The 25,698-nt window shown below is 37.5% G+C and overlaps 1 protein-coding gene across 1 annotated transcript in view; it reads left to right on the forward strand.

The window, feature by feature from the left end:
* Myh15 (myosin heavy chain 15) overlaps window positions 1–25,698 on the forward strand; it is a 131,152-nt gene that overhangs the window by 63,395 nt on the left and 42,059 nt on the right. Inside the window, 8 exon segments of the mRNA XM_053743448.1 lie at window positions 7,408–7,551; window positions 13,900–13,956; window positions 14,330–14,367; window positions 16,076–16,159; window positions 16,161–16,376; window positions 16,378–16,481; window positions 20,840–20,858; window positions 25,362–25,486. Coding sequence (XP_053599423.1) covers window positions 7,408–7,551; window positions 13,900–13,956; window positions 14,330–14,367; window positions 16,076–16,159; window positions 16,161–16,376; window positions 16,378–16,481; window positions 20,840–20,858; window positions 25,362–25,486 — 787 coding nt within the window.

Consider the following 25,698-nt stretch of genomic DNA (forward strand, 5'->3'; position numbering starts at 1 on the left):
GCCAATTTGAAAGACTTGTCCTTAAGTTCAGAAATTCTTTCTTCTGCTTGTTGTAGACTGTTGTAGAAGCTCTGTATTGTATTATTTATTTAATTTAATGGAGATTTTAGTCCCATGATTTCTGATTGTTTCCATTTTATGATTTCTATTTCTTTGGTAAATCTCTCATTCATATCCTGAATTGTTTTTCTCACTTCTTTATGTTGTTTTTCTGTGTTCTCCTGAATCTCGCTGAGTTTATTTTATTCAGCCTTTTCATCACTGTGATCAAAAGACCTGAGAAGAACAATTAGAGGAGGAAAAGTTTTATTTGGTCCACAGTTTCAGAGGTTCAGTTCACAGTTGGTTGACTCCATAGCTCTGGTCTGGAGGTGAAGCAATCCAGGAAAAAAGCATTTCAGAACATCACAATCGGGAAGCAGTACATGAACTCTGCTCACCAGGGAAAAAATATAAACCCCAAAGGCACACCCTCAGTGACTCACCTCCTCCAACCACACCCTACTCCTACCTGCTTCTACTGCCTACAGTTACCAATTCAAGTGGATTAATACATTAATTAGAAAAAGGTTCTCATAATCCAATCATTTCACCTCTAAACTTTCTTGCATTATGTCACACATGAGCTTTTGGGGGACACCTCACATCTAAATCATAACATTTCTTCCCTGGTTCCCAAAGCTCATGCCCATCTCACAATGCAAAAGGCATTTTGTCCTTTTCCAAAAGATGCCATAGTCTAAATAGTTGCAACATTGCTCAGAAGTTCAAGTCCAAAATCTCCAGAACTCAAGGCAAACTCTAAATGTAAGCACCTGTGAAAATTAAAAGCAAGTTACATGTATTCAATATATAATGGCACAGTGTAAACATTTCCATTCCACAAGGGAGAAATAGGGACATAGAAAGAAAGGATGAGATAAAAGCAAGACCAAAATTCGGCAGGGCAAACATGTCCTACAGCTCCAAACCCAGCATCTGGGGAATATGGCATCATTATGTTCTCTCCAAAGAGTTTGTGTAGCTTTGCCTTTATGGCCTTGCTGGTTGCATCCTATGGCCTCTCTGTTAGCTTGTTTTGGCTTGATTCATGCAGCTTTCTTTGTCAGACATCCTACATTATTGGCATCTCTTATTCTCAGGGGTCTCCATTGTAACTTTGGCTTCCTTCTCACATCATCAGGCATCGCCCTCTTAGGGGCTGCCCATAAGGACTCCAACCCTGCTACACTTTGCTTGTCCTCCCAGGTCTTCCTTGGAGAACTAGTACCACGTGGTTGATGTCAAGGTCTGCCACCATCTTGAGCAGTAGCAAAGCCTCCTGGAACCATGACTGCAGCAACATCTGATGTCTGGGTGGCTGAGCATTCTTAAAAACCTTTCTAGGTTACTGTGAAAAAAGGGTCCCCCCAACATGGTCTCAAATAATTTTTATTCATTAGACCCTTGAGTCTGAAGTGGGTGTGGAGATGTCCTCAAACTATCTTTAATACTGTGTCTGTGCAAAGTATTTAGCATTTCTTTAGTGACTCTGATGTCTTTAACAATCACATCTTCCTTAGCCCCAGATTTACTTGCACTTTTCTTGCCAAATTCAAAGTTTTTTCAACTCTTTCTTTTCTGTTTTCTGCTCCTGATTATTACAGTAACTTGGTTAAAAACTACCAGTAATGTCCATGCCACCACCTGAATTCTGTGCTGCCTTAAAATTTCTTCCACCTGATTAATTAATACACTACCTTTAAATTCAACCTCACAAAAAGTCTCACAATATGGGTAAAATGTAGACAACTTCTTTGCCAGAATGTAATATGAATAGCTTCTAGTCCAATTTCCAGTAGAGTCCTCCTTCTCCTCTGAAACATCATGAGCCCAGTCTTTACTATCCAAGTCCTATTGACATTTTTGTCTTCTGAGCTATCACCAGAATCACTTATTAAACTCCACTTACAACATTCTAAAGTTTTTCTGCTTGCATCTCTAAATTTTTCAAAATTCCTCCTCCAAATTCCAAAAAGCTCCAAAAGCTTCTAAACTATTTGGTAAGGTTAATCACAGCAACAGCCTCACTTCTTGAAACCAATTTGTTTTAGACAGCTTTTTTTTTTTTTTTTTTTTTTTTAAATCACTATGACCAAAAGACTTGACAAGAACAACATAGAAGAGGGATAGTTTATTTATTTGGGGATCATGGTTTTGGAGGTCTCAGTCCACACATGGCCAGCTCTATAGTTCTGGGTCCAAGGTGAGACAGAGCATAATGGCAGAGGAAAATGACTCAGGACATGGTAATAGGAAACAGAACTCTGCTCACCAGGGACAAAGTATAAACCCCAAAGTCACACTCCCAGTGACCTACCTATCTCAGCCACACCCTACTTGCCTATAGTTAGTGCCCAATTAATTTATCAGTAGATTAATGTATTGATTATGTTAAAACTCTCATCATCTAATCATTTCACCTTGGAAAATGTTTACATTGTCTCACACATGAGTTTTTGGGAAACACCTTCTATCTGAACCATAACAGTTTACTTAGTATTGTTATCTTAAATTATTTTTCAAGTACATCATAGATTTTCTTCAAACTGGGATTTATTTCTAAAGAATTATTATTCTCCTTTGGAAGTGTCACATCTCCTTTCATGTTTCTTCTATTCTTACATTGATGTCTGCACATCTGGTATAACATTTATGCCTTCCAATATTTTGAAGTAGCTTTTGTGGGAAAATATATCTTCATTTAGATGGGATACAGGATGTCAACTGGATTTGATTAATAAGGGAGCTCAAAAGCATAGTCTCTATGTAATTTCTTCTTCTTTGATTGATATCAGCAATGTCTATGAGTGCCTCAATAGTCCTGAGTATAGCAGTTCAGGAAGGTGACTGTATGACTTTGCAGTGGACATACATAGACTTCCAAATGATGTGTCCCCAGACTCCACAGAGTTGAGCCCTGATGGCACTGTAGTTGGAGGTGGCAACTGTCAGAGACTTGGTATGGGATGTAGAGAGGATAATTTAGAGGTCCCTCTGGACAGTCACAAGTGACAGCCGTGGTCACCAAGCCACAGGATGTGAAGGATAACTTACCAAGGGCCCTCAAGATGGGGGATTACTGGACCTGTGGTACTTAGTCACAGTTCAGCACCTAGAGGATGGGATGGGGCCTTTCCCAGGTCCTGCAGATGAGCACAATCAATTCTTGATTCTGTGATACTGGTAATCAGGGACTTGATGTTTTAGAACACAAATATGACCATCCCTAGGTCTTGTGCAGTGATTGCTATTAGTTCTAGTGCTTATTATGCTGTTAATCACTTTTATAAAACAGAGGGATCCAGATGACATCTTCTCCAGATTCAAAGGGACAAGCACAAGCTGTATCAGGGCTTTTGGCACTGGCAGCAGTGGTCCAAAGTTATGACTGTGGAGGGTACTTTCCCTACCTTCTCTGGTGTATGTGTGGGTATTGTTGGGGCCTGTTTTGGTATCCACACTGTTGGAGTTGTAGGACATGGAAGAGACCTTCTTAATATTCCACACTTTGTACATGGGTGGTACTTATGACTCTAGTTCTCTAAGTACATGGTGTGGATGAGAATGCCCCTAGGTCACACAAGAAAAGCTCTGGTGTGGACAAGACTTGTGATGTTGGCAGCCACTGTCATGAGGTTGCAGAACACAGATTGAATATTCTCCTGGTACCCAGAGGCAAGTTTGAATGTTGTCAAGGCTTTTTGTACTAGCAGCTGCTGTCCCTGGGCATAGGCTGGGAAGGAGTACAGGGGTGCTGGGGATTGGGGTCACTGGTAACCACATTCCTGAAGCTACAGGACTCAACTGGGAGTTTTCCCAGCCCCCAATGGACAGACAAGTGAATTCAGGATTTTGCAATAGTAGCTACAGTTTCAAGCTTGTGGGCTGAGAAGAAGATCTTCCATAGTTCCTGTAGTGCAAGCACAGTTGGGATTCCTGCCTGTGGTTATGGCAGCTGCTGGTCCTGAAGCTGCAGTGTGTGTGTGAGGGTACTGTCTTCACTCACTGAGGTATACATTGACCCAAGAATTCTAATAGTGTCAGGGAGACTGGTTGCCAAGTCCTAAGTCAAGATGGCATCAGGCAGTGGTGACTATAGTAGCTTGGGTTCTGGAAGTTGGAAGTACCAATGTAGATTCATTCTCTGAAGCAGAGCAGTCACTCTGAGAGCACCCTGCTCCCTGAACTGGACTTAAAGCTTATAACGGCCATGGAATTTTCCTGCAGTTAGGACGACTGCTGTGACTGGGTTGCTGGCACTTTCCTGCCCTCCTTTTCCTGGAAGTCTTGAGTCACACCTGCTCCACCCACAACCTCTGCCACAGTTGGGAAGCCAGGGTTGAAGGTATGAATTGTTTTTTCTTTACTCCAGTTTGTCTTTCAAGTTCTTCATGCTGTTTAGGGTTCCCTTCACTTCCTACTGATTTCCAGAGTTCCCTCTCAATTACTCTACTTGAAATAGCCTTCCCTCTGTTACTCTGGTTCTTCTCTGTGGCAGAGTCACATGCAGGGCACCTGTTTTTATCAGATTTTTCACAGCTGTGACCAAAAGACCTGATAGGAACAATTTTAGAAGAGGAAAAGTTTATTCGGTGCTCATGGTTTCAGAGGTCTCAGTCTACAGATGGCTGACTCCATTGCTCTGTGGTCAAATGAGGCAGCACATCATGGTGGAAGGGTATGGAAAAGGAAAGCAGCTCAGGACATGGCAAACAGAAAACAGAGAAAGAGGTCTGCTCGTTAGGGACAAATATAAACCCCAATCACACTCCCAGTGACCTGTCTTCCTTAGCCATACCCTACCAGCCCACAGTTAATCCATCAGTGGATTAATGCATTCATTAGGTTAAGACTCTCATAACCTAATCATTTTACCTTGGAAAATTCTTGCATTGTCTCACCCATGAGATTTTAGGGGATACCATATCTACAAACTGTAACAGCACCTGTATTTTGCCACCTGCATAGTCTGGTTTTTCAATTAGTTAATTTATCTTGACATTTTCCAAAAAACCTAGCATAGTATGTTTCCCTCAGTATTTAGAAGTAGAACTGTTTACTTTTTCTTAACCTACACTGAACCCCCACAGTATAAGTGAGGCCTAGCAAATAATCCATAAGTTTTTTAATATGGCTTCACACAACCGTGGGCCATAGGAGAACAAAGAAATGAAGAGTGAAGGGTTATGACTCTGAATGACTGGCTTTTTCCCAAAGCTCCCACAGAATCTGTTGTTGCTCCACAGATATACTGGTACTCTGTTTGACAGTGGTGTTGAGGGACTGGTTTTAAAGGCCATGTTGCTTTTGAAGTTTTATTTTTCATTGGTGTGTTGAGTTTTATTTTTTGTTGAAATATATATTAGTCACAAGTTATATCTTACTTATGCTGTTGAAAACTACTGGTGACATTCTAAAGGTGAAGCCTTGTTTTGCCTCTAAACACCCTGTGAAATCAAAATGTTTCAGACCAGTCTCAATGAATAGGTTCATAATTCTTTATTTCTCTCAGTCACTGACAATGTGGGTGAATTAATTTTCATATTAGTCTCCAAAGCTAAGTTTTTATTAAACTGCTAAAAAAGTAGATTTTTTTTGTTATCTTCTTTTTCCTCTTGTCTCTCTAAAAATGTCCTCTGTTACCCCTGTTATTTATCTTATTTTTCTTCCTATTTCTACTAATGGCATATCTCACAAACCTCTTTATAAGAAATTATGTGTGTATTTGTGTGTGTGTGTGTGTGTGTGTGTGTGTGTGTGTGTGTGTGTGCAGACACATTCTCTTTGGTGTTTCTTATGGTTTGGATGTGAGATGTTCCCCCCCCCATCTCCTGTGTTAATGCAGGAATGGTCAGAGGTGAAATGATTTCTTTGTGGGAGCTGTAACCTAATGCATCCATTCTAGTGTGAATGGACTGACTGGGTGGTAACTGTCGGCAGGTGGGGCATGGCTGGAAGAGGTGGGTCACTGAGGGTATGCCCTGGAAAGGTGCATCACGTGTCCCCTGCTCCCTTCTTCCTAACACTGCTGCCCTTCCCCCATGATGTACTGCCTCACCTTGAGCCCAGAGCGATGGTTAGCCCTCTGTGGACTGAGAGCTCTGAAATCATAAGCTCCAAATAAACTTGCCCTCCTCTAAGTTGTTCTTGTCAGGTGTGTTAGTCACAGTGTCACAAAAGATGACTAGAACCATGTCCTAGTCCATTCATGCTGCTAAGACAAACTGGCATAGACTTGTGGTTTATAACCAACAGAAATTATTTTTCACAGTTATAGAGACTGAGAACTTGTAGATCTAATGTCTGATGAGGGACTGCTTCCTCCTTCACACATGGCCATCTTCTTGCTGTGTCCTCACATGGCATAAGGATTGAAAGACCTCTCTGGGATTTCTTCAGTAACAGCAACTAATCCCATTCGTGAGGGCTCTGTCTTCATGGGTCCTACCTCCTAATGTCCTATCATCACTTTGGAGATTAGGAATTCCACATACGTATTTTGGGGGCAGGGGATACATTCAGTCTATAGTACCGGGGTTTATATGCTTTCATGTCTTTATATATACATCTTCCAGAAATTCTCCCTCCCTACCCAATTTGAATTTCATATCTTTTGCTGATTATAGGAAATATCTTCCATTGCTAAAAAGTAAACATATTAATAAACAGAAATTCATACTGTAAATGTTAACTAACTTCTTGCTAAACTAATCTCTGTATCCCTGTTGCCAATATTAATCCAGATAAACCTGTAATGACTAACTTGGTGGGGATCAGAATATTGTCATAAAGCTGTGAACTAGAAGAGGGTAGCAAGAGGGCAAAGGGAATGTGGAATCATGCCATGGTGTTTGAAAGGACCAGTGATTCTGAGTTGGGAGACCCTGGAGGGCTTCAAATTAGTCATCAGTTATTACCTGGAGACAGATTTGCTGGATGTTGCTCTAGGCTACAGAGTTTGGACTTGCGAGTAGAATTTACAAAGAATATTTTTACAACTTGTAAAGAAACACTCCCGAGTAAATGGACTTACCCTTCTGTGAGATGAGCTGCCAATGTGAAGAAGTGAGCTTCCCACAACTGGAAGTGATCAAATAAGGGTCTACTCATTGCTTTCCTGGGATACAACTCAAAATTCATAATCTCTAGAGTTTTCTTCCATCACCAATTTCTAGATTCTTTTGTTAACATATTGGTGCATACAACATTTATGCAACATAGTTACGCAACATATCTATGTAACTGGGCATCGTTTTTGGAATCTGTGCTTATATTTTTCTTCCCAAAGGTAAGTGGTTCATGAACATATTTACTTAAATATACACTACACCTATTGTTTGGTTAAATAATATCTTCTTTTGACAGCTGGAGGGTGCCCTTGAGAGGAAAGCAAGAATGAACTGTGAAAGGGAAAAGCACAAACTAGAGAATGATTTAAAGGTGAACCAGGAAACTGTGGAGAATCTGGAGAGCAGCCAACAGTAGCTAGCAGAGTAGCTCAGGAAGTAAGTATCTTTCTATTGATATGAGGATCAGGAAAGGAGGTAAAAGGAGCAGTTCTCTCATTCCACTTATCCTTAGGACTCTAGGCAGGTATCCTAAGACCTCAGGCAATGACAATAGACTAGGAAATATTTAATTTTTCTTCTTTGATAGGCTTTATTGAATAATTATAAAGAGACAGTAAATGCATAATCTAAAGATGACAGTGTATCTGACTAGCAGATGAGAATCAAAGGTGTAAGGCACGTGAGATATGAATTAGTTGGAATTTGAGCCTACAAATTAAAACTCAGAAATGCACTTATTTTTACTCACGATGAGAGTAATGCCATAAAATGCAAAAATAATTGATTTTCATGTACTACTAGACCCTCTGATCTGTTCAATAATATTTGATAGCTATAACTTCATTAGTACTTGTGTAGGTTTTGTCAACTAATTTACTACATAAATATTAAGCCCTAAAATCTAAAGCAAAACATGGCAACAATCAAAATAGAGGAAACTCAATTCACTTTTTTTGTTTAAGTATTTATGCACATATGTATGTATTTTTGTTTGACTAGGCTTCGAACCCAGGGTCTCATGCATGCTAGGCAAGTATGCTACCACTGTACCTCATTTCCAGCCCTCACGTGGATTCTTTTCTTTTTAAATTTTTTGAAGATTATTTATTGATTTTTATTAGTTTATTTTAGGAATACATAATATTTGGGTTCATTTCAACATAATTATAATGCATGGAATAAAATCTGCTCTACTATAGTCCCCAGAACTTCCCTTTCCCCTCCCCTGTTCCCTTTCCTCTACTCTACTGTTCTATCTTCTATTTATTTATAGTGTTCTTTTTTTATTAGTGCCTTGCGAATATACACAAAGGTGAGATTCACTGTGGTGTATTCATATATGTAAATAGGAAAGTTAGGTCAGATTCATTCTACCATCCGTCCCTTTCCCAGTGCTCCCCACTCTCCCTCAATCCCTTTTCTCTATTCCACTGATCTCTCTTCTGCTTTAGTGGAATTCTACCCCACTTTCTTTTCTTTTCTCTTTCTTTCATTATTTTGGTCTAGCTTCCACTTATCAGACAAAACATTCAACCTTCCATTTTCTGGGTCTGGTTTATTTCACTTACTTAGCATGATGGTCTCCAATTCCATCTATTTACCTGCAAATGCCATAATGTCATTCTTCTTTGTCTGAGAAATATTTATCATGTATATATACCACATTTTCTTTATCAAGTCATCTGTTGTGAGGCACCTAGGTTGGTTCCAGAGCTTAGCTATTGTGAATTGTGCTGCTTTAAACGTTGGCATGAAGGTGGCTTTCTCAGATTATAGTTATACCAGTTAGTGAGAAGTGTATTTCTTACCTTGTCCCTTTGTTTTCCTCTAACTAGACTATTTTTTTAACCACTAAAGATTTCCAACTTATTTAGACTATACCATGCTAGGGGCAAATAGTGAGTCCAAACATGAGATAAGACCAGATTAAAGTTGGGAATATATCAAGAGTAAGGGTCCACGGTAAAGAAGAGAAGAGTCAAGTGAGCAACTTTGCAATTCTGGCTTTTGTTTGTGCACATATGTTGCCATTATGTATGCTTTTTTGAAACTTGACTAGTATTCTACCTATAGGTCACTAAACTTGATCGGTGTTTGGAAAAGTTGAAATCGGTAACCCAAAAATGCAATTGAACAGTGTAAGGCAAAATGATGATAGAGTTCCCTTAGCATTCAATTTTGAAGATTACGTTTCAGCTTAGGCCACTGGTCAAAGAACTTCAGAGTTTTAGAGAATTTATATTTTCAGGAAGTTAAACTTCATTATTAATTTTTTCTCTGAGTGAATGTATATGTATTTGAAACTTAATTCATGATAAAGATGATATTCCAATTTAGTGATAATAGCATATAACAGTCAATAAATTATGTTGAGATCATTGACTACATATTTTCTAAAATAAAAGTTAAATTTCTATCTCATGTTATTCATACATCCAAAATCCAGTTGCATTGAAGAGTTTAATATAAAAACAGTCACATCACTGTTAGAAGATATAACATTATTCACAACAGTTAAAATATGGGAGCAACCTAAATATCCATCAGTGTATGAAAGGACAAAGAAAGTGATAGATATATAAAATAAAATATTACTCATCCTTAGAAAAGATGGAAATGCTGCCACACACAACAACATGGATGCACCTGGAGGACATTACACTAAGAGAAATTGGCCAGATGCAAAAAGGACAAATACTGGACAATATGAGGTTTTTTTAAACAATCAAACTTGTAGAGATGAACTTACAGAATGGTGGTTTCCAGGGGCTGAAAGGACGAGGAAATGAAGAGTTTTTGTTCATTAGGTATAAAATTTCAGCTATACAAGGTGATTATATTCTAGCAATCTGCTATACCAATATCATATTCTGCACTTAGGAGTTTATTAAGAGGGTAGAACTCACGTTAAGTGTTGTCACTATGATTTAAAAGCCAAATCAGAAAAAAATAGAGATAGTAAGTTTTGGGAAATAGACACAGTAAGTCATTTTTAACAAGTCACAGAAAATCAAAATCTAAAAGGAATATATTGATCAATTTGACTTCATCAAAATTTTAGTAAAGTTGAGACAAGATATAAAGTGAGAAAAATGTAACAGATGTAAAAAATAAATACAAAAAATATTAAAAGAAAATCTATAGTTTAATTAGATAAACACCCCATTAGAGAAATGGGCAAAGGACAAATAACTCATTTAGTTTCCTGGTCATTTTTAAATACTAGTAATTGAAAAGATGCTGTCATTAGTAGTGAACAAGGACATTCAGAATGAAACAAATAGTAATTTATTCTACATGAAAATTTAAAAGTGTACAATAAGGGCAACTGTAGAGAAGTAATGATCTCACACTGACATTGGAGAGCAAAAGGCGGGGTTATCGCATGTTTTTAAGCATGTACCTCTATCCAAAAATTCCCTGCCCAGTGTCTGCTCCAGAGAAACACTCTCAATGTATGTGCACAGTGTTATTTGTCCAAGCAAAATGTTGAGAAAGTTCTGAGTGCTCCTTAATGGGGAAAATCATAGATAAGTTACAAGATGTCTAAATATAAAATATGTTAAGGAGATGTTTCTATGCTGAATCACATATGTGGGTTTAAGTTATAATTCTGTACATTTATATGTATACATATAAATTGTGTACCTTTCACAGTGAAGAAAATGAAGCAATTTCTACAGCTGTATACACACTTATAAACACAAACATATTAGAAAAATATCTAGATGAATTCATACCAAGTACATGAACAGTGGTTCCCTCCAAGAAGAAAACAGAGATTGGGTAAAATAGCAAAGAAGATTTTAGACAGTGAATATTTACAATGAGAATAAAATCATGTGTTATTCCTATTATTTAAAAAATTTTTTAAATTTTTTGTTCTTTTTAGTTATACATGACAGTAGGATGTATTTTGACATATTATATATACATGAAGTATAGCTTCTCATCCTTTTAGTTGTATATGATGTGGTGTTACACTGATTGTATATTCATATATGAACATAGGAAAGTTATGTCCAATTAATTCTTTTCTATTCCTATCCCCCCCTTCCATTCATTCCTTTTTGTCTAATCCAAAGTAATTCTATTCTTCCTTCACCTCACATTTATTGTATGTTAGCATCAGCATATCGGAGAGAACATTCAGCCTTTGTTTTTTGGGGATTGGTTTATTTCACTTAGTATGATAGTCTCCACTTCCATCTATTTATCAGCAAATGCCATAATTTCATTCTTCTTTGTGGCTGAGTAACATTCCATTATATAATGGAATGTTTTATATATATATATATATATACATATATATATATATATATATATATATATATATATATTGCATTTTCTTTATCCATTCATCTGTTGAAGGGCATCTAGGTTGGTTCAATAGCTTAGCTATTGTGAATTGAGCTGCTATAAACATTGATGTGGCCATGTCACTAGAGTATGCTTATTTTAAGTTTTTCAGGTATGTACTGAGAAGTAGGACAACTGGGTCCAATGGTGGTTCCATTCCTAGTTTTCTGAGAAATTTGTTGACCATTTGTATTTTTTTCTCTGTGAAGTGTCTGTTCAGTTCCTTTGCTCATTTATTGATTGGGTTTTTTTTTTTTTTTTTGGTATTAAGTTTTTTGTTCTTTATATATCCTAGATATTAATGCTCTATTTGAGGTACAGGTGGCAAAGCTTTTCTCTCATTCTGTAGGCTCTTTCATATTCTTGATTGTTTCCTTTGCTGTGAAGAAACTTTTTAGTTTGATAAAAATCCCATTGTTTGATTCTTGATTTTACTTCTTGCACTTTAGGAATCTTATTAAGGAATTTGCTTCCTTAGCTGACATGATAGAGATTTGGGCCTCCTTTTTCTTCTATTAGGTGTAGATTATCTGGTCTAATACCTATATCCTTGATCCACTTTGAGTTGAATTTTGTGCAGGGTGAGAGATAGGCATTCAATTTCATTCTGCTACATATGGATTTCCAGTTTTCCTGCACCATTTATTGAAAAGGCTATCTTTTCTCCAATGAATGTTTTTTGGCACCTTTGTAGTATGAGATAACTGTATTTATGTGGGTTTGTCTCTATGTCTTCTATTCTGTACCATTGGTCTATGTGTCTGTTTTGGTGCCAATATCATGTTGTTTTTGTTACTGTTGCTCTGTAGTATAGTTTAAGTTCTGGTATTGTGATGCCCCTGCTTCACTTTTCTCACTAAGGATTGCTTTGGCTATTCTTATTTTTCTAAATGAATTTAATGATTGCTTTTTCTATTTTATGAAGAATGTCATTGGAATTTTAATAGGAATTTCACTAAATCTGTACAGTGCTTTTGGTAGTATGACCATTTTGACAATGTTAATTCTGCCTATCCAAGAGCATGGGAGATCTTTCCATCTTCTAAGGTCTTCTTCAATTTCTTTCTTCAGTATTTTGTTTTTTTTATAGTAGAGGTTTTTCACCTCCTTTGTTAGATTGATTCCCAAATATTTTTTTTCAAGGCTGTCATGAATTGGATAGTTTTCCTAATTTATCTTTCAGTTGATTTATCACTGATGTATAGGAATACAATTAATTTATGGGCATTAATTTTATATTCTGCTACTTTGCTGAATTCACTTATGAGTTCTAGAAATTTCCTGGTGGAGTTTCTGGATCTTCTAAATATATAATCGTGTCATCTGCAAATAGGGATAGTTTGAATTCTTCCTATTTATATTCCTTCAATTTCTTTCTTCTGTGTAATTGCTCTGGCTGTTGTTTCAAGGACAGTGTTGAATAGAAGTGGTGTAAGAAGGCATCCTTATCTTGTTCCAGTTTTTAGAGGGAATGCTTTCAAGTTTTCTCTATTTAGAATGATGTTGGCCTTGGGTTTAGTGCATGTAGCTTTTATGATGTTGAGGTATGTTCCTACTATCCCTGGTTTTTCTATTGTTTTGAACATGAATGGATGCTGTATTTTGCCAAATGCTTTTCCTGCATCGATTGAGATAATCATGTGATGCTTGTCTTTAAATCTATTGATGTGATGAATTATTTTTATTGATTTCTGTATGTTGAACCAACCTTGCATCCCTGGGATGAACCCCACTTGATGGTGCACTATCTTTTTATTGTGTATTTGTATGCAATTTACCAGTACTTTATTAAGAATTTTTGCATCTATGTTCATGAGGATTATTGGTCTGAAGTTTTTTTTCCTCAACGTGTCTTTGGTTTTGGTATCAGGGTGATACTAACTTCATAGGATGAGTTTGGAAGAGTTTCCTCCTTTTTCTATTTCATGGAATAATTTGAGGAGGATTGTTGTTACTTCTTCTTTGAAGGTCTGGTAGTGTGGTAGCACATGCCTATAATCACAGCAGTTTGGGAGACTGAGGCAGCAGGATTGCAAGTTCAAAGTCAGTCTCAGCAATTTAGGCCCTGAGCAACTTAGTGAGACCCTGTCTCAAAATAAAAAAATAAAACAGGCTGGGGATGTGGCTCAATGGCCAGGCCGCAGTCCTCACGCATCCAGGCTCAGCACCTGAACTGTGTGGCCTCCACCCTGACCACAGCTCCTAAGTGGTTAAGTACCCGTGTATTCAATTTCTGGGAAAGAAAAGAAAAGAAAGAAAGAGAAAGGGAGAAAGAAGGAGAAAGGGAGAAAGAAAGACTGAAAGAGAAAGAGAGAAAGAAAGGGAAAGAGAGAAAAAGGGAAAGAGAGAAAGAAATTCACAAAAACATAAAAATATTTTTTAAATGTTTTATTCTAAGCATTCTGACTTTTATATTTTTCTAAATAAGAAAGAAATATAAATGAGTAAGATGAATTCACAGGTAGAGAATGAGAAAGAACTGGTGGTTCTGCTTCAGGTAAATTTGCTTTAGGTAATTATTTATCAAATGCCTGTACCTGTATTTAAATCCCTGTGTGATGATTGGTGCTTCATTGACAACTTCTACGTGAACGTATCCATACCCTTGCCAACTAAAGACAGAGGGAGAAAAGAATAGTGTCTAGGAAGTTAAACTACCTTCCACAGATGTGTGCCCTGGGAAAAATTGCTTTTGAACTTATAATTCCTTATGAGGATAATAAAAATGATTAGCTAATTTGTTCGATTTTTGCTGTGAACCCCGGGCATTGAGCTAAAATCCTGGACATGTATTTTTCACTCATTAATCTTCCTGACAACATTTTGGCTAATATTATTAATTGCAACTGTACTTTAAGTGGCAAGCACAGAGCATGACCAATGATATACAATCAGTGTTAGTAATTTAATTTTGTGATTATGATTCTTTGTGATTAGAAGACAATTGCACTGAAAATCAGTAAGTTCTAAGCCACTGTGTCCTCAAAACATTTGATAGCACATAATTATTTATAGATTTTACACCATGTGATTGTTTTATACTATATTACCATGCTAGAAAGTAATTAAAAATATACCAATTTATTTTAACACATACACACAAATGCTTACACACAATCAGATAATTTTCCCCTGGAGCTAAATAAATTTCTCAACAATGTCACCATTATTCAAAATAATTTTAGAACTTCTTTTTGATACTTATCTTCTGAAACATTGTGAGCCAAATAAGAAAATCAATCTCACTGTGTGAATACACTTTATTTTCAGACACAATAATAACCTCCAGGTAATTATCTATCATGTTTATTAGGCTTGTCTCCAAAAGATGCTTTACTTAATCCCAAATCAAAACAACAAAGTTTTCAATTTACCTATAACTCAAATTTTGTTATCTTTGTCACCTCTAAAAGTTTCCAAAATTTTTGCTGAAGAAATATTTCAGAAATGTTTGATTCAAGGGCAGTGTTGTTTGGGTGAATCTGTTGGATCCTATGATGTCTATTTGGAAGGAAATCACATTTACCTGGAGGTGGAGATCATACATTTTTCCCCATCTTCTTCTTTGTCACGCTTCCTCTGTAGAACTGGTAGACTACTTAGTTGATATGATCTTAAAATATGTTTTCCCTATGCTATGGTACTTTTATTTAATGGGAAGGAAAATATTCTAATATAGAGTCTATCCTTTTTTCTCCCCATTTTAATGCCTAATTAGTTAAGGTGATGTTAATGACCATCAATGACTTGACTGTGCTATAACACAATGATGCTATCAAGATTTGTAGAGCTGTTCGCCCCTGCACCAAAAGAAGTAAGAGTGCTTATGGCTACTTTCCTTGTTCTCATAATCTTGCCTCTAGTAGTATCAGATGACTGTTCACATTGGTAGTCCCCCTTCCTTCAGTAATTCTGATTTGTTGCTGCAAATCTCCTAGTACTTGAGATCTGGTGCAGACAAGGAAACTAAGAAACCGAATTTGTTAACTGTGTAAAATTAAATTGATACTGTTTAAGAGGAAGTTGCTTCAACTTGACGTTCATTCTATTGGTCAGATTTTTGCCTAAATTCTGGTAGTTGAGATTGTCAGGTGAATGAATTCTCAGATGAGTAGGTATTATATGTAAAATATACCTTGAAGGACTGGGAGTAAGGCTCACTGTTAGAGCTCTTGCCTAGCCTGTTTGAGTCCCCAAGTTCAATTTTTGGCACTGCAAATAAAAGAAACAAACAAAATCTTATTGCTTTTTAAAAAATTCTCCTTTAATATTATTTCTTTTTTGGTTTCCTGTTCCTTTGGGAAATGCTCTATGGTAAGGTTTTTACCTCCATGTATGTAATTTAATGATACTGTCTGTCATTGAAGGCTGAAAGATCTGAAAAAATCTTCAAATTCTAATTTTGGCCTTGGTACTGACTGAGAGAAAAGTCACTTAACTTCTATGTATTCTATTTTCTTTAGTTATGCACTGGGAAGCAAAGTGTCATGTTGCCTTTCTTAGTTGTAAGTAAGAAAAAAAAAAACCCCAATAGAATAAAGATCTTAAATACGGACTATGGTAAAAGTGTTTAGTTTATAAGTCAGAATTATTTATTGCAACAGACACGTACACAGGATTTGAAAGAGGCTAGAAGTTGGAAGAACCAATTGAGCCAAAGTTGAAAAGGAGAATGCTCTGACCTCCCTGTAGACTTAACCAGAAACTGGAGGAAGCAGGAGGGTCCGGTTTGGCTCTGCTGGAAGTGACCAAGAAACAGGAAACAAGAATTCAGAAGCTTCACCAAGACAGAGAGGAGGCCACACTTTGAGGTGATGTCAGCCTTTTTTGAAGGAGACATGTAGATAGTCAACCTGAACTCAAGGACCAGGAAGAAAACCTACAGCATATCAAGCAGAAGCTGGAAAAAGAGTGACTTGTAACTAAAAGTAGATGACCTCCTGACCCTTGTTGAGCAGATGACTAGAGCTACTCCTGAGCCCTCCTATGGACTTCTAAGCATGGAAATAGGTAGGAGAAGGGAGGGGAGAAAAAAAGCAGAACGATGAGTCCAGGTGTTGACTAAAGCAGTGTATAATGACTAGATCAGGCCTGACCTCAGTGGTGGTTAATGTCACACAACTAACATCTGAATGAGACCTGAGAGTGGTTTCTGGTTTTGTCAAAATTCGAGTCCATGTTCTTTATGAAGCTTTCTCTTAGTTCTATTAGTTGGCTAAAAATGTGAAATCACTAGCCACGGCTCTCACGAAGAATGGCTTTGAGTTGTGAGCACTCCTTAGGGATGACCTAGGTCCTAAGAGTCTGTCTACATGAATGGTGGACACAAAGAGCCTTGCTGAGAAGAGGGAACTTTTTCTTCCTCTGTTATCTTTTTATCAGCTAGCAATAGCAGAAAATTTTATCAGGTTTCCTTTGCTGAGTCTATGAACCTGTGAACTTCAAGTTCTTATGTCAAATGGTTACTTTCAAATCATGGGTAATAGCAACTGTAACTTCTGGTAGTAGAGATGAGTTTTGCTTTGCGTTAGGCAAAACAAATGACTGGTTATAAAATCTCTGCATCTTGTGAGCAGACTTTGTAAAGTCATAGGAAATGTATATAACAAATTACAGCAGCACCTTCACCTCTTGATACTAATTTTATCTTGATCTGGTTGTGCTGAAATAACAAAATACCTAAGATTGAGCAATTTATAAATAACAGAAATAATTTATAAATTGTTTTATAAATAATAAATTATATAAATTATAAATTTATAAAACAATTTATAAATAACAGAAATATATTTCTTGTGGTTCTGAAAACTCATGGTTCTGAAAGTTCTGAAGGCCAAGATCAAGGCACTAGAAGATTTGGCGTCTGGTGAGGGCTTTCTGCTTTAAAAATGGTGCCTCTTTTCAGGTGTGGTGGTGCAGGCCTGTAATCTCAGTAACTTGGGAGGCTAAGGCAAAAGGATTGCTAGTTCAAAGCCAACCTCAGCAACTTAGTGAAGCCCTAAGAAACTAGCAAGACCTATTTCAAAATAAAAAATAAAAAGGGCCGGATAGCTCAGTGGAGAAGCACCCTTGGGTTCAATCTTTAGTACCAGAAAAATAAAAATAAAAAAGTGCCTCTTGCCTGGTTCTCACCTAGTGGAAGAGCAAATGCTCTGCCCTCACATGTCAGAAGGGAAAAGGAATGAACATTCCTTTGTACTTCTTTAATAAGATCACTAATCCCATTCATCTGCTCCCACATTAGGTAATCACCTCCTAAAGGCTCTACCCCTTAATGCTCACATTGCTGAATAAGTTTCAACATATGAATTTTGTGGGACACATCAGACTATAGCACCTTGCCACCCAACCATCCTCCATTCATTATCTTAGAATGCAAAGTGAGCATGCCGAATCTGAAAGTTCAAAATCCAAAATACTCCAAAATTTGAAAGTTTTCAGTGCCAACATGTGCTGCAAGTAGAAAATTTCATACCACAAAGTGTTTCATGCACAAAATTATTAGATAGGTTGTATTAAACTACTTTCAAATTGTGTATGTAAGGTATATCAGCAACAAAAGCAACTTTTGTGTCTACAGTCCTATGCCCAAGATATCTCATTATGTATATGCAAATATTCCAAAATCTGAAATCTGAAGAACTTCTGGTTCCAAGCATTTTGAATAACTTGTTTCTATCAAGTGAGGACTCTGGCCTCTCCTTCTCTCCTCTCTCATCTGCATATCCTTGGTTTCCCTCTTTCCCTAGGTACTGAAAACTTACTTTCTCCATGCTCTGTGGGTTTCATTTGTGTCCTATCTCAGCCCAGGTTCTCACTGCCACCATTCATTACTTGTGGGATATTCTGCAAATATTAGTAGAAAGTCATAAAACCCTAAAGTGGTTGATAGGATTATTGTAAAGTCACTCCAACTAGGTATGAATTTTACACTTTCCAACATCAACTAGACTTTCTTTCTTGTTCAGAAGTTCTTTATCATACTGTTTTATACAAAATATTTCCTCAGACTCTGAACCTGCCTTTCTGAATACATTCTTTCAATAAATAAGACCCATTAAGATTAAGACCACTCAGAACAACTTGTGTCCTCAGCTTATACATTCTATTTTTCTTTCCACTTCTTTTTATTTCTCTCCCAATGAATAAAATATTGTCCCACATAACCATTATTCATCTATTCCAGAAAAGAGAAGCAGATCCAAGCATAAAAGAGCTTACTTCAGATGCTAGAGGTGGTATCTTGAGAGGAAAGCAAGGTGTTCACATCTGTCTCTCGGACAAAAGAATAGTTTTCTGTTTATTTCTCGCTGTCCAACAATTCACCTGAGAACCATGTAACTCAAAATAAAATTTACTATTATCCCCCTTGGTTTTGGAGGTTGACAGGGTCAACATGTAAGAGTACAGTTAGATGACAGTTGAGACTGGAGGCATTTGAAGGTTTCTTCACTCGCATATCTGGCACTTGGCCTGAGACCTCTTCTTGGGACCACTTCATGTGGTTAGCATGAATTTTATTACAACATGGCAGCCACAGGAGAGTTGTACTTCTTACAGGGTATGAAAGGTAAGTGTTCCAAAACACTCAGGCAACATTGTAAGTATTCTTGTGACTTACAATGCTGTACAGTCTCTGTAACTCCTCCTATGGGTTGCAAGCCACAGGGACTTGGGTCTGCATAAGGGTATGAATACCAGGTAGTGTGACTCATTGGTGGACTATCTTTAAAGACTGTGTGCTACACATAGGTCTTACCTCATCACCTGCTTACTCTTCAATCCCTGCAATATGTCTATTTTCTTTGCTGTTTTTTTTTTTTTTTTTTGAAAGTGTGCTCTTAAATTGTTCTCTCAAAAATCAGTAATGCCTTTATTTCCCCCAATCAACACATGTAAAACCAAACCAACCATCTTTTCCTGAAGCCGGCATTTCCTTCTGGATGTATGTCACTAGCACTGGTTATTCCCATCACCCAGTCTCCAAGTCTCAGTTACTTGTTTCCTCTCTCATTCTTTGCTCTCCAATCATTTATTGCAGCAGGTCAGTTCTTCACTCTCTCACCCTCTCCTCTCCTATATCCACGTAGGTCTCCCATTACATTTTAGCTGTACTGTAACAGCAGTTTCCTAAATTATCCTTTTTGCTTCTCACCTTTCTTTGTTCCAATCTACCCTGTATAGTACCCAGACTAATTTTTCTAAAGCATGACTTTATTGAATTATGTCCCTGCTCTAAAATGAACTCAAAATGTCTGCTTTCAAGGTGTCCCATGGATTGTGATCAGGCTCAACCTGCCTTGCTAGTTTTAGAGCCCATTACTTTGATTCACGGACCTTCATTTCACTCCAGTCAAAATGATTGCCTTTCAACAAATCTCCAGTTTTTTTTTTTTTTCACCAATGAGTCATTTTCAAACTAATTCTACTCTCGGGAATACTCAAGTTCAACATCTTGTCTTGAAAATTTGCTTACTCCTGAATTCTTGTAGCACTTCAGAATTCCCTTAAAATCTTTTAATTTTGTGTAGATAGAAAGCATTCCTAAGGTAGAAACTAGGTCTGGTTTCATTCATGCATATGATGCTTTGTACAAAATCTGCACTCAATTACTAGCATTATTCTGCATATGTCTCTTGGGGCTGATAGATTCAGGGACTTGTCCAAGGTCATAAAATTATATGGCAGAGATGGGCCACAACTCCAAATTCTGCATAAGTCTGTGGGTGACCATATTCTGCTGCCTCAAATATTTTTGGTAGGATGAATTTATTCTATTCACTCTCAAGTGGATATATATTACGCTGAACTTTTGCTTGAATTGTTTATTTTATCTTTTTTTCAAATTATAATGCCAAGAATGCAAATGCTTAGTGATACAGTGAAAACAAAAGCGTTTTCAAAAACATTATGCTGACAGAGAGGCCCAGGGCAATTTAGAAGTGATAGGCAATCTCACAATTACCTTGATTATTTTGAATTCCCATTGGTTCCTACATTTCTGGGAGGCAGCATTTTTATGCATCGTTTTAAGAAACAGCTTTAAGATGAATGTGCATTATTCCATTAACCTCCTCTTTCCTAATATCAAAATTTACTGTTTTTCTTTACGCTTAAATTAGAAATCCTTTTGAAAGTACAACTCTTTGCATGCTATATCCCTGTATAGGCCAACTTTAGATAAGTCCACGTACTGTCTTTTGCAAATCTTGCTTTAGAAAGTGCTTTATAAATTGAAAACACTGTGCCAGTGGTTAGCAGTGTCTGTGGATAACCACTGTGTGAAAGTATGCCTAAGGGCAAGTTCTATCCCCACTATGCCCCACTTGTCCTATGCCTAAGGACAAGTTCTTTTCTTGTTTGCCCAGGTGGACTGACCACCCACAGGTATGCACAGCCCAGTAGACTAGCACCACATGGACCTCTCCTGAAAATTAGAGAATCTCTTGCTCCTTTTCTTATTATTTCCAAATACCATTGACTTTGTGGTTGTATAGAGATCTGGTCCCTTTCACTCTTTGCAAATAGGTGCATAACATAATGTATTCAGGGCCACAACCAGAAGTCCCATATCTCATATGTTTGGTTAAAGGTTTGTTTATTGTTGGAAACATCATGAAATAAAGATGCTTCACAGAGCCATTGGTATTTTTACCCAATGGCTGCCAGGATCTAGGATTTGTGTCAATTTGTGTCGATTTATACTGAAGTCAATTCATTCTTAACGTTTGACTTTTTTTGTTGATATTATTTTGGTTTTGTATCTACACAGGCCATTTCAGTTCAAATCCTAATTCTGATATGACTAGCTATGTGAATTTGGACAAGATATGTAGCGTCTCTGATGCTCAGTTTTCTCTTTTATAAAACGGAGCCAATATGAACCCCTGAGAGCTATTGTGAGGGAAGAAGTGAGTGTGCCAATTTTTGCTGTTGAAGTCACTTTCAGAAGTGAGAGAAAATATATTCACATTCAAAAATATAATTAGAAACTGCAGACAACCTAAAAACTATTACATTTATCACTATTATAGCTTTTTCTGCTTGTGAGTGGATACTTGAGTCCACCTGGCATCACCTCTGTGACGCTGATGAATGAGAACCTGGTCATCAAATCTCTGCCAGGTCTGGGTTCACAACCACCAATAAGCTTGTGTGCACCATGAAACATCTGCAACTGGAACCACATGGCGCTCCTCGTCAGCCTCTGAATGGGCCTGTGCCTCGATAGGTTCTTCACTTCTTTGTTAATCAGCGGGTCACACTCTTGACCAAGCTAGAAAACAAATTTGGAGGCTAGAGTTTGAGGAAAGTTTGTGATATCAGTAAACACTGGTGGACATGTTGTCCAACCTCTCCCTAAAGTCTGCAATAATTAGAGTGTACTAGCCATTTATTAAGGGCATGTTTTGTATCGAGCATTAAAATTAGAGATATAAGAACGTGATGTTTAGAACACTCACCATTGTAAGCTTAAAGAGAACTGTCTTCACCACGCTGTGAGCTCCAACTAGGGTGGCCAAGGTCTTTGCTGATTCAGAAGTTTCCCAAAGGACTAAATGTAGCATCACCTTTTCAACATTCCTGGCCTTCAGACATTGTTATTTCATAGCAATTAGGTTAATGGCTGGCTCACCACCGGCTTTCATCCTTTCACTGTGTCTCACAGTTCTCTCAAAATGTCAGGGGTGCAATTCTTTGTTTCCTTATGGCATTCTTTCTTTTTCTTTTTTATTGTAAACAAATGGGATACATGTTGTTTCTCTGTACATGGCATAAAGGCATACCATTTGTGTAATCATAAATTTACATAGGGTAATGTTGTTTGATTCATTCTGTTATTTTTTTCCCTTCCCCCCCACCCCTCCCACCCCTCTTTTCCCTCTATACAGTCCTTCCTTCCTCCATTCTTGCCCCCCTCCCTAAACCTAACTCTAACCCTAACACTAACCCCTCCCACCCCACATTATATGTCATCATCCACTTATTAGCGAGATCATTTTTCCTTTGGTTTTTTGAGATTGGCTTATCTCACTTAGCATGATATTCTCCAGTTTCATCCATTTGCCTGCAAATGCCATAATTTTATCATTCTTTATGGCTGAGTAATATTCCATTGTATATATATACCACATTTTCTTTATCCATTCATCAATTGAAGGACATCTAGGTTGGTTCCACAATCTGGCTATTGTGAACTGAGCAGCTATGAACATTGATGTGGCTGTATCTCTGTAATATGCTGATTTTAAGTCCTTTGGGTATAGGCCAAGGAGTGGGATAGCTGGGTCAAAGGGTGGTTCCATTCCAAGTTTTCTAAGGAGTCTCCATACTGCTTTCCAGATTGGCTGCACTAATTTGCAGCCCCACCAGCAATGTATGAGTGTACCTTTCTCCCCACATCCTCGCCAACACCTGTTGTTGCTTGTATTCTTGATAATCGCCATTCTAATTGGGGTGAGATGGAATCTTAGGGTAGTTTTGATTTGCATTTCTCTTATTACTAGAGATGTTGAACATTTTTCCATATGTTTGTTGATTGCTTGTAGATCTTCTTCTGTGAAGTGTCTATTCATTTCCTTAGCCCATTTGTCGATTGGATTATTTGCATTCTTGGTGTAGAGTTTTTTGAGTTCTTTATAGATTCTGGAGATTAGTGCTCTATCTGAAGTATGATTGGCAAAGATTTTCTCCCACTCTGTAGGCTCTTTCTTCGCATTGCTGATAGTTTCCTTTGCTGAGAGGAAGCTTTTTAGTTTGAATCTATCCCAGTTATTAATTCTTGCTTTTATTTCTTGTGCTATGGGAGTCCTGTTGAGGAAGTCTGGTCCTAAGTCGACATGTTGAAGCTCTGGACCTACTTTTTCTTTGAAACTCTAGCCAGAGCAATTAGACAGACCAAAGAAATTAAAGGGATACGAATAGGAAAAGAAGAACTCAAACTATCCCTATTTGCTGATGATATGATTGTATACTTAGAGGAACCAGGAAATTCCACCAGAAAACTTTTAGATCTCATAAGTGAATTCAGTAAAGTAGCGGGATATAAGATCAATGCACATAAATCTAAGGCATTTTTGTACATAAGCGATGAATCTTCAAAAAGAGAAATTAGGAAAACTACCCCATTCACAATAGCTTCGAAAAAAATAAAATACTTGGGAATCAATCTCACAAAAGAGGTGAAAGACCTCTACAGTGAGAACTTCAGAACACTAAAGAAAGAAATTAAAGAAAACCTTAGAAGATGGAAAGATCTCCCATGTTCTTGGATAGGAAGAATTAATATTGTCAAAATGGCTATACTACCAAAAGTGCTATACAGATTCAATGCAATTCCAATTAAAATCCCAATGATGTACCTTACAGAAATAGAGCAAGCAATTATGAAATTCATCTGGAAGAATAAAAAACCCAGAATAGCTAAAGCAATCTTGGCAGAAAGAGTGAAGCAGGGGGTATCGCAATACCAGATCTTCAACTCTACTACAAAGCAATAGTAACAAAAATGGCATGGTATTGGTACCAAAATAGAAAGGTGGATCAATGGTACAGAATAGAGGACACGGACACAAACCCAAATAAATACCATTTTCTCATACTAGACAAAGGGGCCAAAAATATGCAATGGAGAAAAGATAGCCTCTTCAACAAATGGTGCTGGGAGAATTGGAAATCCATATGCAACAGAATGAAACTAAACCCATATCTCTCACCATGCACAAAACTAAACTCAAAATGGATTAAGGATCTCGGAATCAGACCAGAGACCTTGCATCTTATAGAAGAAAAAGGTATTCTTTCTTTGTACAGATAAGGATTAACACCTAAAAAGTCCAGAGAGAGCAGGCTATGCAATAAACATCCAATAATGTTAGCTGCTGCTGTTATTATTTGTGTCATCATCCATCATCATCAACATTGGGGCAGATGGAAGGTATTCAGAGATAATTTGTAGATTAGTTTCACAAAAATAGCTACATAAAAACTATAGAACCATGGAAGTCAACCAATGTGATTTTGCCATTTCTGACTATAAGTTTTAAACTACAGTTAATTTCTAGGTAAACGGGATATCCCCACACAGCCTGCATTTGGCAGTTCAGTCAAGTCTGAGAATCTTGGGTCTCAAAATTACTTGCATGAGTTTTCATAGTGTGACAATCTTGTCATTTTATTGGTTACCTAAGCCAGGGAGAAATGCAAAAGCCATATCTTTTTTCTTCAAGCAGGAAAAGTCAATTCTGAGAAGTTGAAGTTTGAGATTCAAGTATTAGTTCAACAGGGCTATCTTAAGCCTTCAACTTCAGTGATCAGAAGGGTGCAGTGGCTTTGACAGCTCAAAACTTTATTAGGCTTTCACATCTACTTTGTCTTGGCTTGCTGGGCCAGCTCTCTAGGTTTCCTTCCTTCTTCCTCCTTTCCTTCCCTGTGTACTTTCCTGCTTGTTCATTGAGCCTCTATTATGTTGTTGATACTGTTCAAGGCACTAGGTGTCTGTGATCAAGCAGAATTTCTACCCTCATGAAACATTCTAGTGAAAGTAAAAGTTAAATGTATAATGTGATATAATATATTATCAGGAAATCATCATGTCTTGCCTCATTAGCATTTGACATGTTTCCTTCTCCAGAAGAACAAGGAATTCTGGAGAGGCTCCAAGTACCCTGGGAGTTGGATTTCTTCATTGACACCTATAGCGTGAAATAATTTTGACTTCTTAGAGGCTCAGACCCTAGGGTTTATTGTATGTGCTTGAATTAGAGGTGGCTTCCCAATGCTGACTGAGGTCTTTACTGCAGAAGGGCTCATACAGGTCCCAGTGCCACCCATTCCATTCTTCCTCAGGCAGCTAATGAGCATGACTAACCCTTCTTTCTCAATTCAAAGGCTAATGCTGAGAGACTCTAGTCTATATGAAGAGCGCTTGAATGAAGCAAATGCAAAACCAGTTGAAGCAACCCAGTTGGCAAACGACTTGATAGCACAGAAGACAAAGCTACAGAGTGAGAGAGGTAAGTGAATGTGCTGCTTCAGTTTTGAGTAATCCTCACTCCCAGGAGATTCATGGAGGCACAACTGAGAGGTAATTACCCACAGACTGGTTGGGCATCCAAAGACTCTAGTGGAGGAATGTAGCCTCTGCATTACCCTTGTCCACAGGTAAGCTTCTCTCTGGAATAGGTCACCTCTATGCTACTTTGGGAGGCTCTGCCCAGAAGAAAAC

This window comes from Sciurus carolinensis, chromosome 9 (assembly GCF_902686445.1).
Source record: "Sciurus carolinensis chromosome 9, mSciCar1.2, whole genome shotgun sequence".
Lineage (NCBI taxonomy): Eukaryota > Metazoa > Chordata > Mammalia > Rodentia > Sciuridae > Sciurus > Sciurus carolinensis.